Consider the following 18,032-nt stretch of genomic DNA (forward strand, 5'->3'; position numbering starts at 1 on the left):
ATGTTCAGTGAGTTTCATACATCTTCCAAAGCACAAAGTCATAGGAAAGTATCTGTTGGAATGAGATGTTAAGAGAACAACATAATATTGTCTAGAGACTTGACTAGACAGCTAGTGGGATATGTTTTGCCTCCTCCAATCATCTGTCTCTAAAGAGACCTGAAAGTAAGTGAAAACATTTCAGAGATTATAGTGCTGCTGGTCACAAAGCTACTGCGCTCTAAATTAGTTAGCATTGTATTTAATTGATTCCCAACAGTTCCACATATATTCAGTTTACTCATAATTCCTTGAGTCTCAAAACTAGACCCTGGAGTTGCCGAGAGCTTTCCTACAAAATCAGGAGTAACAATTTTTGTGTTTGCAGTGCAGCAGGAAAAAAGAAACCCACACGTTTGCACATTTAAATTTTGCATACAGAAACATTCATGTATTTTTAATTTGTGATTGATAGGGGAAATATAAAGTTTCTCAAAGCTGAGACAGAAATAAATCCCTTCACAGGATTATGTAATATAAAAAGATTCATAGTCACTAAATTAGCACCCCATAAAATATATGAAAATTAACCCCTTAAATTCATCTGTGTTTGTCTAGTTATTTTTATTTGCAGCATGCAAAGGCTTCACAGAAAGCAAAAGAAAATAAACTGGCAGCAAATATTAAGTCAAATCTCAAAAATACAGAATAAACTGGTGAGAGAAAGTCTACTTGTTTTTACGCACCTAAGATTCTGACTAATAGGTTAGGGTTTTTTTCTTCCCCCAGTAAATTTATTTTTTCTGAATAGATCTTGTCCATGGAATAGTTAGTAGTTGACAGAGACTGCAATGATATTGAATACCAAGAATTAAGCAGTTCTCCAAGCAGTTACCTAACGAGCACAGTTACACAAGTTGTTATCTCCATTGTATGATACAGCACATATGTTCTAGATTGTTCTATGCTTTATAGCTGAATCATCTGCTGGAAAACAGGATCTTTTTTCCTCCTAAGAGTTCTTCAGGTTATGCTGCACTGAGAATTATAATCCTGTGCATGTTTAGTATCGCATTTCATGCACAGAACTATAGAATTAGGTAAGAAAATGCAGAACAATCATCTGAATTCTTAGTTTACTTCCATGTAAACTGCTTAATAACAAAATAGTACAAGAACTGGAAAAAAATAGGCAAACCAATTTCTGATTACTAGATTAAACCAAATTTCCAAAGAACACCTAACCACAGCTCAGATCTCCACTTACTAGTTATTATTATACTAATAAAATTACTTCTACACACATTGTTTCAAGTAAAACGGAATAGTGATAATTAAAGTCACAAGAAAATTAAAAGCTCTCTCAAGCGCAACTCTCATGCTGATGGCTTACAGATGACTGAAAAGCTGTTTATAGAATTAGATGGGTATTTACATTCTACCAGGATCTAATATAAGTACTAGCTGAAGGACAGTTTCCTTTACTCGAAAACATACCAGTTGTATTGATCTTGCAGTGTTTGAAGACAAAACACATTTCGCCTGATTGTCTCCAAGATCACAACAAAGCAATCGTACTTACAACTGCTTTAATTCAATACACTATTATTCAAAGAGGACTGTAAAAGAAAAAAACCCCACATTCTTTTACCACTATGCTACATTTCAAGTCCCACAGAGAAAAGTCTACAGCAGCCTGCAAGTATGACCTTCAACTCAGTTGCTTCAGAGACACAGCTCTGAGAATCACTGCCATGTTACAGTACTTTTGTCATAGGATAAATGTTTCAACAGTCCAGCCAACAAACATCTTCAAAACAGACTATGAGCAAACATTTGAACTGCTTGGCAGAAAGGAGCAATTGCCCAAGACAAATGTCTTACGAAATACACGTTAGCCTATTTGCTCTTAAGATTGTAAGACCCATTTTGAGGAACAACAGCTGTAAGGAGTCATTCTCATTCACCTGCTTACTATACAAACTAGGTCCCAGGACAAGAGCAAGGATTCTAGACACTCCCATAATACTATTTCTTAATAATGTTAACAAAAAACAAATAAGCAGCAAGGCTTACGGTCTGACTTTCAGGAAAGTCCATCTTCAGTAATTTGTGAGCACATTCTTCAAAGTCTAAGCTGCAATAACAGAAAAAATACTTCTCAGTATCTGTGCAATATACAGTACACTAGACACTTTTCAGAATTCTATTAAGATTGATTGTTGGTGCTGAAACTTCAACTGTTTTGAAGTATCTCATTAACATTTTAAAATCTGTTTGTTTTGTTAGGGTTTTCTGTTGTTTTTTTAAAATAAATATTTTGTATTTCATAGTTTATGCATGAAAATTAATCCAAGTCATTACATTTGCAGACAATTTGAAAACAAGATAATTCGAGCCATTATTACTATTATATCATCTTACAAAACTTAGCAAAACACAAACATGAGCTCATTTTACACATCCTGAAAAACAGTGAAATGCAAGCACTGTACATAAGCTCCGAAGTAAGTATATACCACACACACCACTCTCCCATTCTTGCATATTGCAAGCCTTTAGCTACCAGTAAGCACCTTCCCCCACCCAAGTAAAAGACAAACAAACTTGGGTATGGCAAGAAAGTATTGAACAGTAACTTTCAGAAACATAAGAGCCTTTCATACATCTCAGTATGGTATTAATTGATATGTGTAATGATCAATACCACAACTACATTATCTCATGTATCATGCAGGTTCAGACCTGCAGAATATTGAGGGTCATACCTACTTTTGGAATTGAGTGGCATCCAACAGATTCATCTCTCCTTTTACCCAGGTAACACCAGAGTTATACCACCCCGTTTTGTTTATTTGGACTTTGTACTGCAAGGGGATTTCATTTTCAAGTTGCATACAAATAGAGTATACTTCAGGGTTGGTATATGTATACTTAGTTTCCAAACAATGCAGATGGAAACAGGCCTAAATAGTACCACACTACAGAACTACTTAGTCTCTGAAGTGGAGGAAATCTACAGCATCTCTATTTTAAGTGTGTTGCAGGTTTTTTTCAGAAATTCTTCAGATGCTGCATGATCTGAAGATCACCAACTTGTTCACTCAGAACATTCTGATTATGGCAATCCTCAAAGAAAAGTCCCACTCAAACATTTTGAAACATACGATTTATCTTAGAATGAGAATTCGGGTATTTAATTTGTCAGAACAGTCTGCTTTATACAATCAGGTCCGGCTCCCTAAAGAACACCTCCCTGTTCATTTTTGTTTGGTTGGGTTTTTTTAAATTGCACATTAAAAAAGAATTTTAAAAGAAAGAGAATTCCAGTTCACCCATTTCAAATTAACTACACTCATACATGTACAAATTATATTAGATTTACCTTGACTGAATAGCAAGATAAATTGTACGACGGAAGGAGACCAGGTTAATTTCTGTTTTGTCATGGACAGTAACTTTCTGACCTGGGAAAGAAAAACATGGGTTTTAAAGAGAAAAACATTAAGGCAGATAGTAAATAGTAAATAGAGCTGTTCTAAGAGATTACACCTAAGTCTGTAGCGCACTGTGCAACACTTTTTCTAGAAATATTTAGGACTATTTGGCATGTTTATGTTTTTATTTTTACAGAGAAGGAGAGAAAAAAAACCCCATTTGCCTCATTTATAACTATCAAGTGAATATTCAGAGGTTATTTTGTATCTCTATATATCTGTAGAGATTTTAAGAGGATAACTCTCCTTTTAAAGACCTTTCAAATGACTTAACCACTGCATCCTCTCAGTTTAACATTTCTTGTCCACATTATTAGCAAGGTATTTTCTGCATAATTTAACTATACAATGTTCTATGTAGTCTCCCTGATTTTAACAGGAAATTATTTGTTTCAGTTATGCGTAGGATCTAGTTACAGCATTCTGAAGTTCTGTTTTGTCCTGGAGCAAGTATAGAAACATCCATTCCGAACCAAAATCATTCGGGTAACACCTTCATTCATAAGGTATTCCCTATTCCTTCATTATTTTAAAGTTTGGTAACAGTATAAATCATGAAGGAAGCTCTGCTCGCTCATTTGTGAAATATGCCAGCAAACTGGTGAGGAAATCCATTCTTGGTATTCAAAAACAGGACTTAGCTGGCTTTTCAATAACTCAGTCCGCACAAACACTTCAGTTATATTCATCCATCAACCTTTTTCCTAGGAATCAAATACATCCTTTGAAAATGTGTAAACACTGACTGCTTCCACTTAAGATCAAGAAAAGGGGCTGAACTGAACTAAGAGCTTACAGAATGTAAATACAGTTGTAAGAAAACTCATTCTGATTTTGAAAGTGAGCTAAAAATATGATAGAGCACTAGCAGGCATCCAGGAAGGTTGTCTTTGCTAGTTTTTAAGACAGTGTTTTCATGTTAATTGTTTTTAATATCTTATATTTGCAAGGCTTTTCTCACATGAAACTGATATGGTCAAGAACAATCAGGCAAAGTTGCTTTTCATTTTCTGCCTGTGCTGAATGCTTCCTTTTAGACTTTTACACTTTTTGCTAGTAAACACTAGCAAATCTGAGAATAATTTAGGATGAAAACATCCCTTAACTTTTGAACATTCTTAGTGTCACAAAATGTGTAACAAGTTAAGCTTTTCTTTCCCGTTTCATCTACAACCAATCATGAGTAAGGTGTCAGTCATATGCTTACCATCTTCATCCTCCTCCTCCTCCTCCTCTTCATCTTCCTCACTACTTCCACCCTCTTGATCTGCTTCAGATTCACTGTCACCTTCATCAAGAATTTCTGGAAGAGATGTATCCCAGATTAAAGGAATATAGTCCACAGTAGTTTCATTACCAAAAAAATCTTGATCCAACATCTAAGAGTGAAAGAGTGTCTCAGGTGGAGAATGTGGGAGAGCCAATAACATAGGTCATAACAGAATGAAGATGTAGCTGGAGGAACGACGCTGAAGAAAATAGCAGGATTACATTGGAAAGTCTATGATGAGCTGAAAGACAGTTACCTGGGACACAAATACCACCCACTGTTAAATAATAAACATTAGTAATAATAGTCAGATAAGTAAATGCCAAATTAAGTGTGCAAATATATCAATATTACATATAAAACTCATATACACACACAACCCCCCTACCTTTCTTCAGCGTTTTGTATTTCTCTTCATTTTCCATAAAGTTTGGATCCATCTTGAAAACATCTTTAAAATAAAAGAAAATCTTCATTTAAAATACAAAATGAAGAAACCCATAAATATTTATTTATAATTTTGTTTTCACAGAGAATGCAGTCATGGAATTATCTTCCATTCTAACTTACTAAGAACATCCTCTGGGTTGTAGTCATCTTCTAATGGCAACATATGAGTAAACTGATCCTCCTCCTCCACTAGATCTAATCCCTCTGGAATGATTGGATGATCCTTGAAGCCATCCTTCCGTACAGCAAACATGACTTCTATCATATACTGAACACGCATATCAATTTTAGATTCATGCAGAATGTGTCGAAGACGGTCAAAGATTGCTTGGGAAAGACAGAAACGTAAATATGAAAAGAAATTACCAATACAAACACCAAAATACAAACGTTGGCTAATTATACTTACCATTAATACCTCTAGGAGAAACTTCTGTTAATTTGAGCCCACTCTCTTTAATAAATCCAATTGCTACTTCAATACTGTCATCAGTAGGCCTTTCAAGAAGCAAAGTGAGCATTTCCAAACATAAAACCTCATGAGCCTATGGAAAGTATATCAGTAAAGAATTAGAATATACAACGTTACACAATTGTTACAGAGCAGGTTTACTTAACAGAACAGCCCAGCTTTTGAGGATGCTTCTTTACTTGTTTACTCACACACACAAGGCAACAGTAGTGGGACAAAGCTAATCCAGAGGAAGTCAAAACTCCAAATAAAATTTTACCACTTGTATTTACACCAACTTTGTGGTGAATGTGACTATGTTATTGAAATGAACAAGCAAACAACGGTAAACCTTTTGCCACTAAGAAAAAATTAGAATGCATTTCCAAGAAGCAGAGAAACCAGCTGTAAGTGTGTTGTGTCTATTATTAAATCAGGTCTTCCACGATCAGGCACACAAGCAAATGGCACATCTCAGATTAGTTTACTCTATACCAAAATGCTGCACATGGCCAATGCATTCCTGAAACACTGTTTCTTGCCATTTAAATTTGAGTATCTGGATTTCTAACACAAAGAAAGTGGCATAGGGCTGGATGCAAATCCATTTTAGATGCAACTGACTCTAGCTCTGCCTACACAGATGTTTAAGTCAGATGACAGTGCTGCAAGAAAACTCTGTTCTAGATTTGTGGGACAGAGCCTCGGATGACACTTGCTTTGCATCAAGATTTGTCTCAATACCAGCCCAAACATATTTATGAAGTCTGGGGAAGCTCTGGAGCCTAAGTACAATAGTAAGTGATGATAACTCCATAGACAATTACCAATGTCTTTTCTAGACAGGTCATACCAATCTAAAATTGGCATTAAAAGGAAATTTCAACTCAGATTTTCAGTAACCTTTAGAAAAGGGAGAGCATCCTCACCTAGGCTACTGCTGCCTTGAAACTAAATAAACAGCATATAGGGGGGTTTGCATTGAGTAGAAACATAAATTAACATACCACATTCTGATTCATCAAATGTGCCACAAACTTTGAAGATGTTAGACAGAGTTGCTGCAAAACAAATAAACCGGGAAATTTTAACACATAGTGTATGGAAGGAAAAATTTGTAAATCAGACTTACTACAAATTTGTGCATCTCACGATCAGATTAAATTATCCCAAAGTAACTATTTTGGGATACTGGTAATTGTTCACAATTAAGACAGTACACTTTAAAATAAGAACCAAACCAAACAAAACCCTTCCTGCCCACCTCAAAACTTGTTCACAATTAGGACAGTACACTTTAAAAACAGAAACCAACCCAAGCCCTCCCTGCCCCCCTCAAAACTATCACAGAACCAACCCAGAATAAGTTGTCAAGCTTTCATGATACTCTAAAACTACTAAAATGTACTAGCAACAGGCCCCAACCCATTCACCTTGACTGTGTTCCTTTGAAGTACCTAATTTTAACACACTCAATATAAGGTTAACACAGCAGAATTACAAGTTTCAGCATTTTGCTGAATGCAAAAATGTGAACATTTTACATACCTTATCATTTCTGCGATATCCTTTGCGAAAATTTAGTATCAACCTCTTGAGAATCAATTCACCAATATTTGGAAACTTTGAATTGATAATGGCCACAAGAGCAGCATAAACATGGGTAAAAATTGGAGAGGCACTCTGAGCTTGCAGAATGGATCTAGATAGCAATCCCCTGTAAAAATATGTAAGTTTAAGATTTTTCTGGGTAATAAAACATTTAATGTTTTATGTGATATGTACCGAAGAAAAATAGTATTGTACAGCTGGAATAGTTAGTAGATACCAAATAGTCATTTTCAAACAGTTATCATGCCACAAATGGAGTTTTACAAAATGTGTTGCCCAAATGTACCTGAGCTGAGAAATTCTTAAAACTGACACTTTATCTTTCATTAAGTATTGTTCCTATTAGAACTACATTTGGAAATGATAAGAAAGTAAAGTCTTCATCTTGTATCCTGCAATCATCCTATTTTAACCCCAACACAGGCTCTTCCTAGCTTTGAAATTTGCATGATTGAGCTGTTTCTTTTCCCCAGCTGAAAAAACAAACCCCTGTTTATGACAGAAGAGATACCTGCACTGCAACTATTTATGAAAAATACAGAAGTGCGTTCTAGTACAATGATAACTTAAACACACAAACAAACTTCTAAGAAATAAAAATCATATTTCCATAAAAGGTCCCTAAGAAAAAACATCTACCTAGAAGTAAAAAAAACAACGTTCAGTAAAACCAGAATGAGCAAAGTATAATGCTTTTCACTGTTTTTTCTCAAAAGAAACTACATATTTTCAACATAATTTTAATGTTTGGAACTAAGAACTGATTATAAAAGACTACTAATTAAAGTCTACATGAATGTAAACACAGGACTCATGAGATAATAGCCCTTTTATTATACTATGGGTGTCTAACAGTTTTATCAAGACTGAAGTCTGAAAATAATCAAAGACTTTTTTCCCCTCCTCCCAGTTTTGCTATTTTAATATGCTTTAGCACATAGAATTTGACTTTTGCTGTAATCCTAACATGAATCTTCAAAATGCACACTGGTACCCAATTATCATCTTTGTGGTCTATTGAAATTAAAAAAAAAAAAAAATCTCCTACATGGTACTAATTACTGCATAAGGACCTCATTCCTACTTATTTTGGAGTTGGCAAATGGAACAGAACTTATGTCATACCAGTGCACAGAAACAGGATATTTCATTTTGAAACTATTTATTAGTTACTTCTCACTTACAAACTGAAACTGGTGTCGTCCAGATCCTATTTACCCTCTACTTACAAAACTCAGAAAAGGACTTTACAACTAGATAAAACTTCTTATCACTATTTTGCTAGTTAGATAAAACTTCTTATCACAATATTTGCAACTCAAATTTGGAAGTCAAAATTAACTGTAAGGAGGAAGGAAATTATGCCATTTTCCACCTAGATTATTTTGAAATGTATACTTATAAGCCACATACAAACTTCTATGGGCAAGTGTATTCTAAAAACATTCCCTCTCTAGAATTTACTTAGTTCTCTTCTGTTATTCTTATGCTATTTGCAGGATTCTGATCATCCCATCACATACGATATACATGAAAGCAGTATATTAGCAGAACGCAAAAGAATTGTTTTAAAATACTAAGACTTACCTTCCCCGAACAATATTTTCCTGAAGGAGCTCATGAATGATATTTTCAATATTAGAAACATTCACTTTGTTGACAAGACCATTGATCGACTTCTTCAAGGCTTCCCAACTCATCCTCTGATACGCCAAGCTATTCCAAAGGTAACACAATTAATGCCTGAATTTGAGGAAGCACTGAGTGAATATATATATATATATAGATATGAAAACGTGGATGTAAGCTGTGATTAGTAAAACAGGTAAGAAAATACTACTGCATAAATGTGAAGACTAGTTCACAATTTTACATTTAACTATCAGGAAATCACTGAACCAACATGATAAACCAAAATGTAATGCTCTACAGATATGGTATAGCCCAATACATTCAGTTTTCTAAGATATTCCAAGAAATCCCTGGTTATACTCTGTATCCCACTTTCCCGTTTACAGTTTGCAGCAGAAGCAGGTAGTCATAATCTGATTCTCTTACCTTTCTTCTGGTAAAAATATACCTTCAAAACGATGATCACAGCCCTCAAAAGGTATCCCATTTTCACCAACACTCACTAAACCCCTTTATTGTTCTCCTTTTCAGTAAAAATTCTAATGTTACTTTCACCTCACCTATTTTTATCAGTGATTTGTTCCTGCATCATCCTGAGCTTGGCAGGTGGAATATATGCACCACCCGTGCGAGTAAGGATTGGATCCACTTCTTCTTTCTTCTTCTTTGAAGTGGTCTCATCATGAGCAAGTGAGCTCTGGACTGTCGACCTCTCTGGACTCCTATGGTCAGGTGATGAGTATCTTCTCTGTCTCCTTCGATCAGATTCTTTCTCCTCCCATTTATCATGGTATCTCTCTCTTCCCCTTTCCATCCTTCTAAGAAACAAAACCAAAACCACCACTACACACGCATGGGTTCGTGAGAAACTTTCACATTTTATACTTTAAAATCAGTATTTTATTACTGATTAAGAAAGGGCTTGATACCTTCCTTCTGAAGTTCTGTCATCATAGTATTCCCTTCTTGAATATTCCTGATCATATCTGCTGTCATCAGAGTACCTTCTCTTTCTGGGAGATGGAGGCCTGTCATGCTCTATATCCCTGTTTGCAACCCAAGACACAAAATTTTTAGTAACAGGCTTAGAAAAGCAATGCTATTAATATCTACTTGCAATACAACACAGAACTGTTCTGCTTCTGCAACCTGCATTTCAATATCCATATCATTCAAACAGAAGATGCTCCATTTCTATTAATTTCTTGTCAGCAAAAAATAATCAAAAGTCAAAGAAGCACTGTAAAAGGAAGCTCCTCCTAGAACTTAAAATTAAATGCTAAATGGCAATAACATCAAATACCAAAAGTAAATTCAGCACCATGCCTTCCTTGGAACATATGCATTCATTCACCTACTTTTGCCTGTATAGTATAAAACAGAATAAACACTATTAGAAAAAAAAATTGCATTGTGTTTAGTTCAAGAGGTTTCATTCTAATTAACATGTGAAATTAAAAGCAGACTGGTAACCGTGCACCTCATTTGTAGACTGCTCTTCAAATACTGTTTCTCCAGCTCCTGCTGGCACCAATAATTTTGCTCTAAAGTGAAAATTGTGACACCAGCAACACATGAGTCAAAGAGAAAGCTGGCATCTAGTTTCTATTTTCAAGTTCCATGACAATTTAACTGAACACTAAGGACTTTGTTAACAAGTCTAATTACTGCTATATTAACATGCAAGTAGTCTATTAAACCTACACTTACTTTTCACTGCTCAGTTATGGTAACATATAAAAAGAAATGGAACCTGATGTTCAGTTGTGGGTTTTTTTAAAAACTTATCTAACCCACTATGTGAGGTCTAGATACAAAATTGTAGGGTATAAAAATAATCATTCTACCTGTCCTCTGGAGACAAACTTTTTTGGCGCGAACTGTAGTTTTCCTTCCTTTCGTAACTGGAACCATGCTTTAAGAAAAGAGAAAGAAAAAATCAAGCCCCAACATTATATATTAATTACTGTGAGCACATGTCTTGAGATCAAAGCGTACCATGTCTTCAGTTCCCTACTCCTTTAGGGCCATCAAATAAAGCTAATGGCAGTCAGTTATGACAAGGACAGCTGATTCCAAGTAGGTAGTTAAGCAGCTGGACTCCCTGCTACAGGATGCTGCAGACACCAAATGCTTCCATACATTCAAGAGACTCGACAATCACTGAAGAAAAATTCACACAGGTTACCAGGACAAATTTATCTGTCTCAGGAAGCTGCAAATAGGCAAACAGAGTATGTGGACGGGTGCTTTTAGAGCTGCCCTGTTCCTGAACTTTGCAAGGGATCTGCTGTCAATTACTGCTGGAGATGGACCTTCTGTCTGCCTTTCCTGCTTCCTTCTTCCATACGCCATTTTACACTTTGTTGTATCAAATGCAATACAATGCAATTAACAGAATTCTACCACTTCTTGTTTGGAGAGTGTCTTCCTCCTAAGAATTCCCCTTACTACATAATTTCTCCTTACCTTCCTCCTTCTTACTACGATTTATTTTCTCATGAGTCACTCCTTGCTTCATACATTATACACATCCAAGTTACACTGTTCCACTTGACAGTTCCTCAAAGCAAATATAATTCTAGATTTTTTTGAAATGTAAGTTTGCAGGACTGTTTAAGTGATATACGTTTAATTAGTTCACAGCAAATTCTTTGGGCTGAACCATGACATACAGAAGTATGCAGTCATACACAAAAATCAGAGCATGACAGCATCTACAACACACATAGGAAGACATTCACCTTATCAAGATGTTTCAAAACTACTTTGGTACAGCTAAGAGGCAGCTTCTATAACCTCTATACTTCCATTGTAGGCATCCTCTCTTCCCTTATAATATTATTTGTGATTTTTCAGAACCACAACCTCAGGTTATATGCCAGTGATTAGCCTGTGAAATAGGTAACATTCACCTTGATGCATAAACTCAACACAAGGACCTACTGTGCACCTTTACTGAACTTTTTCCAGAAATACTCATTTGTTGAAATGGCATGCTACCCACTAACACACCAGCACACTGGGTTTTGCCCCACCAAAGAACCAGCTAAAACTACCAGTTAGTACAATACAATGACAATCTCATTCCTAAGCAGACCCTGATGGACAGGTATAATCGATGATCCCCAAAAACTTAATTAGAAAGAAAAGTATCTTTACTAAATGGCAAGTGTGGTGTCTATAACGAGCTGTGCCAGTAAAACAAACATTAACTGAGGCTTTCTAAAGAAATAATAGCAACACAAAGATTATGAGCATCATCCTATCAATAGACTGATGAGGCTAACTTGCTATCACCCAGCCTGGGGCGTGTGTCTAAGTGCGTATATATATATATATATATATAATATAAATTTATATTTTTGAGGCCACGATAACATACCCTAGAGTATCACCTTTCCTAGGGTCCATTTCTAACACTTCAAAATTATTCCCAGTATTATCTTGCCTGAATCAACACAACAGTACAGAACAAATGTATTGCATCATTTTACTGGGAGCATGCATACAGACAAGTGTAACGCCCATCTGACAATTTAACTACAAAGTAACAGTATGTTTGATGGCAAAGCCAGTACAAGAAATTAATTAATTTTCACCAAGGTTTTCTTCCCCTTTCAATATTCCTTTGTGGGACTATACATAACAGCAGATCACTGAAATCATTCAAAGATTAAAGAAGTTCGTAAGTTGTGTTTTCCCCAAAATAATATAATGCAAGATCGTATCCCTAGCTTCCAAGACAGTGGTAATAAAAATCTTTGAAAAACACAGAACAGTTATTGTATTTAAATAATATTTAGCAGATGGGAAGCAGGAGGTCTTTTTAGGATGATCCATTCTCTTGAGTTCTACATCATCTGCCTCTGTCCAAGCAGACCCAAGGAACACGTGCTCACAGAAATAAAACAACGGTATGTATTTGGCAGTTATTATGTGTCCTCGCAGAAGCAGCTATGTTTGCTGAAGAACTTGTCACCCTCAGCTCTTTGTGACTAGGCTTTCTGTCACAGTCTTCTTCCTTGTCCATTTTGATCAAAATGATTAACTGATAGTGTCCAAACAGCGTGCTTTTTTTAACTGGCTGATTTCGACAGATAATGGAGTACCTTATGTGGTACCTATAAGGGAGTACTACCAGGTTGGGAAAATAAGAGAAACTATCAAGCTATCCCTCAAGCACCTCTATTAAAAACCGCTTCAGTCAGAAAAGCTGGAATCAAAAGAGTGAAGCCGCCTACACAGGGTTGAACTCCAGAATAGGCAGAGAAATAGCATAGATTTGAGACCATGCATCAAGAGTATCACTCTGCTAACCTGTCCCAAATTTAGTGGGCTTTACAAACATGGCATTTCTAAACCATCATTAGAAGAGTAATTTTAAAGCAAATTTTTTCTTCTTGCATTCCTAAAAATCACTCTCATCCATTCAGAAATGCACCATGCAGCTTTTAAAAAGGAAAGCTTAACTTGCACATTAAGAAATACAGTTACCACATTAACTGCTACTTCCTGTCTCTTTATCTTTTCAACATCATAGTCAATTTTTCAACATCTCTTTTCTCCATTTCTCCACATGCTTATGTTCTCTGTTGAGCTATCATTCAGTCACTTTTCAACAATTACTTCTATATCACACGGTAACAGCGTTCAGAACTTCCATTGTTAGGACAAGCGCTAGAAACAGCTGTAATTCACTGACTTCATAGTCGTATTTGTCTTGTAAACAGGCAGTTGTCAATTATGGATCTTGTTTGCTTTACATTCAGGAAGTTTTACTTAATGTAGTATCAACTACAAACCAAATCACTAGTAACATGGGAATAATCAAACTCTACAATTTAAGAACACTTACATTTACTTGTGTCACCCTGCTCTTCATCTTGACTTCCTACTTTTTATGAAGTTCCGAACGTGCAGCAATGAGACAACCCGACGTGGAGTTCAACATACGAAAAACATTTCATCTGTAACACACAGAAGACAATCAAAAACCTTTTACTGCTCACGGTACAGGAACCTACGCTTTTCATTTGTTCTTTACATCTACGTTTGCATAACTCCTTAAAACAAAACCGGTACAAAACAGCACAGCTGCCCCCACCGCCCCCCCCCCCCCAAACCTGGTCAGATCTCTTACGGCTACACAGCACTAGTCCTAGGAGGTAAGGGCGCCACCGCCGCCAGCCCCGACTCCGCCCGGCCCCGGCCGCCCACCGCGCTCCCCGCGGGGCTCCGTTACCAGCCGGCCCGCGCCCTCCCACCCGCCGCAGAATCGCGACCACCCGGCCCGGCGGAAGGCGGGAAGGGGAGAAGGGTGCCCCGCCCGCGGGAGCGCGGCCGCCCACCGACCCGCGGCCCACCGAGCCCCGCACCTACCGCCCACCGCCACCGCGCACGGCCGCCAGCGGCGTCACTTCCGGCGGAACGCGGCGCACACTGACGCGCGGCGCTCAGCCCTGCAACTGCGCGCGCGCGCGAGCTTCCGGCCGCCCGCGCGGCGCTGCATGGCGGGAAACTGAGTGCGGCGGGGGCGGGCGGGCGGCTGCCATCTTGCGGGCCGCGGCCGCCGCGTTTCCCTGTTGGTCTGTTACTCGGAATATGAATGTTGGTAGCGGTTGTTGCAGGGGAAAAAAAAAAAAAAGCGGGAAACAAGGCGGTAGAGTGACTTCAAAGCGAGCAGTACTATGGCACACCACTCCCTTCACTTCAGCCTGCGCTTCACTACTGCCAACTTCTCAGGTGAAGGCTTCTCTGAATAAACAACCCTATTTCTACCAAATGTGCAAGGTTCCTGTCAGAAATACAAGTAATTGCAAACAAGCAGTCAACTCACTTCCCTTAAAGATAAGAAGCTGTCCAAAGCCTTCCAGCATCTCTGTAAATTTTAGCAAATTTACTGAGTGAATTTAGTAAACATGCCCCTTCAATAACACCTGTAGCACACACTTCTGTTACTTACGCATGCGCTACTGGTTCAACATTAATTGAAATACGTCCAGTATATGCATAATACATTATACCATAGTGAGTTTAGGATACCTGTTTATTAGAGGGAGGGGTTTTGCCTCTGAAAGTTTCAAGTAATTGAGCACCACTGATTCACGCTAACAGAGGGCCTGTGGCTTATTATACACGCAAATTTGTTTGGATTGGGGAAAGTAAATACATAGGAAACAGAAAGGAAAATGCTATATAAGGTCTTAAAATGCTTACAGTTCATTTTCAGCTCTTGTGAGGTAATGAAAATAAACTCTTAGATGACATGGGAGATCAGGGTCAGAAAGGCATTAATTCAGCCAAGAGCCAGATGGTTCCTGCAGGGACATCTGTAACCAAACCGTGTGGCAGTACTGCTGTGCTGCGCCCGCCAGCATCCGCGTGCAAGTCCCTGTGCATGCATGTGTAGTGGGACATAGTATTTGTTGAGGGGAAGAAGGTGGCAATGAGCTGGGACCAATGCCGGAAAAATGCTACTCATAATTTCTCCTATCAAACAGAAGGGAGAAACATATCAATGACAGAGTAATTCTGATGAGCTGGAGTGTATATTGGCCTTATGCTGACTCACAGCCAAAAATACAGAGTTATCAGCTAATACACTCCCTGTGTTCCTCCCACAGCTGAAATGTGCTCAACTATGCTATTCATAGGCTAATCCACAAGATTGTTTCCCAGGAGTGGCAGGTATTTGTTTGCATCATCCCTGCATGGACAGGGCATGAGAGTGTGTCATTTTTCATCATTTATTCCTGGTCGTCCTTCCCCTCTTGTAAGAACTGCACCCTCAGTCATGCGCTCTGGTCTTTACTTTCTCACAACCAGGTAGCTGTCAAGAGGGAGGTCTCTTCCTCGGTACTGTAGAGTCTCAAGCTCCTGGGGCAGCCCAGGTGGCCAAGACTAGGGCCCAGAAGCAGGGGAACTCTTGATTGTGCCTAGGATTGTGTAGCCACCTTCTGCCCTGTTTTGCAGCCATGATGCACTGCCCTGGCCCTCCACGTTGGTGAGCCAATTTGAATAAGTTTTTAGTGACTGTGGTCCTAAAATCTGCAAAAGCCAAGTCCTCCCTAGCATTTTGTAAAGCAAGAAAGGACCGCACAGCTCAGCCACTCACTTCAGGTGCAGAGATAAGGGCTTAATCTCCTCTTTGTGTTGTGATGCTGGCCAGTCTCACATGCCAGAAAACAATATGGGAAACAGTATGCACGGGGAAAAAATGTAGAGATGCATTATTTCCTGAAACAATACACAAATATTCCTGAAATGGTGCAGAAAATCAGCTAATTCAATATACCACATAGTATGGAATAAACAGTGAAATCAAAATGGGGAACTAAAGAAAAAAAAATGAAGATGTTTAATTTATAAAAAAAACCTGAAATTTATGACACAAACTTCTGTAAGAAAACTCATGTAAAGTAGAAGTCCTATTCAGTGCTTATTTTTGAGAAGAATCCCTTTAACAGAGTTATTGGAAATCTTCTATTGACTTTTTCAGTAGTATTTATTGCTTAGACTACAAATTTTAAGCTCCACACTTTTTTTGAAAATATAATTCTCAGTATTTTCTTGCTACTTTCCAAAAAATATTTACTGTCAGGAATCCCAGAAATTTTTTTCTTGTTCACAACAGCTCACACTTACATGCAATTGCTGGAATAGCTACCATTTTAAAAATGACCTTTCAGGATGCTGATTTCCTTCCTTTATTATTCAGCAGTCACATTCTTAAGTTAGCACTTGATGTATACACATGAGTAACTTCTCACTGTGAAAATGATACAAGGTTTCTGCTTTTGAAGGATTAAGATGTTGATGAAAAGATGATACTTCCTGAAAGGATGGGCATATTTGTAACTCCAACAAGGAAACTTTAATTTTTACATGCTCTGAAGGATTTGTAATTGCTTAAATACATGCATATACAGCACTAGATGAGAGTATTAAAAATGTAGTTGTGCCTAGATCTTTAAAGACTTCACATTTTATTTGAGATACATATATATATATATATATATATAAACTTATTTTGTGAGAATTCTATTATGACAAGGCTATTTGAACTGAAACAAGATGTTTTTAAATCCCAGTGATGCAAACCACCTCCTCATTGCACCCTGTGGATTACTGTGCAAAGTCAGGACCACAACATCCTCTGTGTCCAATTCTTGCTTGAAGTGGGGCTGGTGAATTTGCAGAGATGGGGCCTAACAGGTGTGATCTTGTAAACAGCATGAGCTTAGTGTGATGACTTTGACTGGGGCCTTATTAGTTGCTTATGGATTTTTTTTTTTGTTTGACTTGCATATTTTCTAAGGGTAAAGGATAGGTTTAGTTATATAGCTTGCAAATGTTACTGTAAATATGCTTCATTTTAAATAGGGCTTGATTCTACTGCCAGGTTCTGGCATGCAGATGATTACAGTGACATTAGGACATTATATCATATAAACCAGATGTTCTGAAAGCTATAACTTAAAAAGAACCACCCCTCCCCAGCATTTATGCTCACATTGAGCGTACATTAGTAAATATGAGGCCAGGATTTTTTTTAATGCAAATACAGGAAAACATTTTAATCATGATAATTTTATGCAGTCATTCCATTTAGTTAAAATTTAGAACCAGCATTTCATTCTGCAAAGGTACATTGATGCCATTAAGAGTCCATGCCACTGATGCTTTATGAAGAAATACTGATTTTCATGAACATGCCTGCTTGGCTTGATTGGCTTACAAAAAATATAAAGGAGAGACTAGATGAAGAACATAATGAAATGATGGTTTCTACATATTATTATGAAAACCCACTATTTGTTTTGATTCTGCTGTCATCTGCTCTTAGCATTCCTCAAACAGTGCTGCCTTGTACATTTCTTTCGGGACATAGAATCATAGAATAATTTAGGTTGGAAAAGACCCTTGAGATCATAAGTCCAATCATTAACCCAGGACTGCCAAGTCCATCACTAAACCATGTCACTAAGCACAGCATCTATGTGTTTTTAAAATACCTCCAGGGATGGTGATTCCACCACCTCCCTGGGCAGCCTGTTCCAGTGTTTCAACACCCTTTCAGTGAAGAATTTTTTCCTAACATCCAATCTAAACCTCCCCTGGTGCAACTTGAGGCTGTTTC

At 37.6% G+C, this 18,032-nt stretch overlaps 1 protein-coding gene across 2 annotated transcripts in view; it reads right to left on the reverse strand.

Annotated features, from left to right (window-relative positions):
- The window catches only part of CWC22 (CWC22 spliceosome associated protein homolog), a 34,639-nt gene extending 20,316 nt beyond the window's left edge, over positions 1 to 14,323 (reverse strand). The window contains exons 1-14 of one of the 2 annotated variants that reach the window (XM_037397133.1): positions 14,273 to 14,323; positions 13,749 to 13,860; positions 10,738 to 10,805; positions 9,820 to 9,936; positions 9,451 to 9,705; positions 8,846 to 8,974; positions 7,196 to 7,364; positions 6,655 to 6,708; positions 5,606 to 5,741; positions 5,317 to 5,523; positions 5,135 to 5,197; positions 4,684 to 4,779; positions 3,365 to 3,446; positions 2,056 to 2,116 (exon numbers count right to left, since the gene is read on the reverse strand). In XM_037397133.1, coding sequence (XP_037253030.1) covers positions 2,056 to 2,116; positions 3,365 to 3,446; positions 4,684 to 4,779; positions 5,135 to 5,197; positions 5,317 to 5,523; positions 5,606 to 5,741; positions 6,655 to 6,708; positions 7,196 to 7,364; positions 8,846 to 8,974; positions 9,451 to 9,705; positions 9,820 to 9,936; positions 10,738 to 10,805; positions 13,749 to 13,775 — 1,464 coding nt within the window. In that variant the 5' untranslated portion in view covers positions 13,776 to 13,860; positions 14,273 to 14,323. Of the gene's footprint in view, positions 1 to 2,055; positions 2,117 to 3,364; positions 3,447 to 4,683; positions 4,780 to 5,134; positions 5,198 to 5,316; positions 5,524 to 5,605; positions 5,742 to 6,654; positions 6,709 to 7,195; positions 7,365 to 8,845; positions 8,975 to 9,450; positions 9,709 to 9,819; positions 9,937 to 10,737; positions 10,806 to 13,748; positions 13,861 to 14,272 lie in introns of both variants that reach the window. The other variant, XM_037397132.1, reaches the window with a different exon arrangement.
- Between the last annotated feature and the right edge of the window lie 3,709 nt (positions 14,324 to 18,032).

The sequence above is a fragment of the Falco rusticolus genome, chromosome 8 (assembly GCF_015220075.1).
Source record: "Falco rusticolus isolate bFalRus1 chromosome 8, bFalRus1.pri, whole genome shotgun sequence".
NCBI lineage: Eukaryota > Metazoa > Chordata > Aves > Falconiformes > Falconidae > Falco > Falco rusticolus.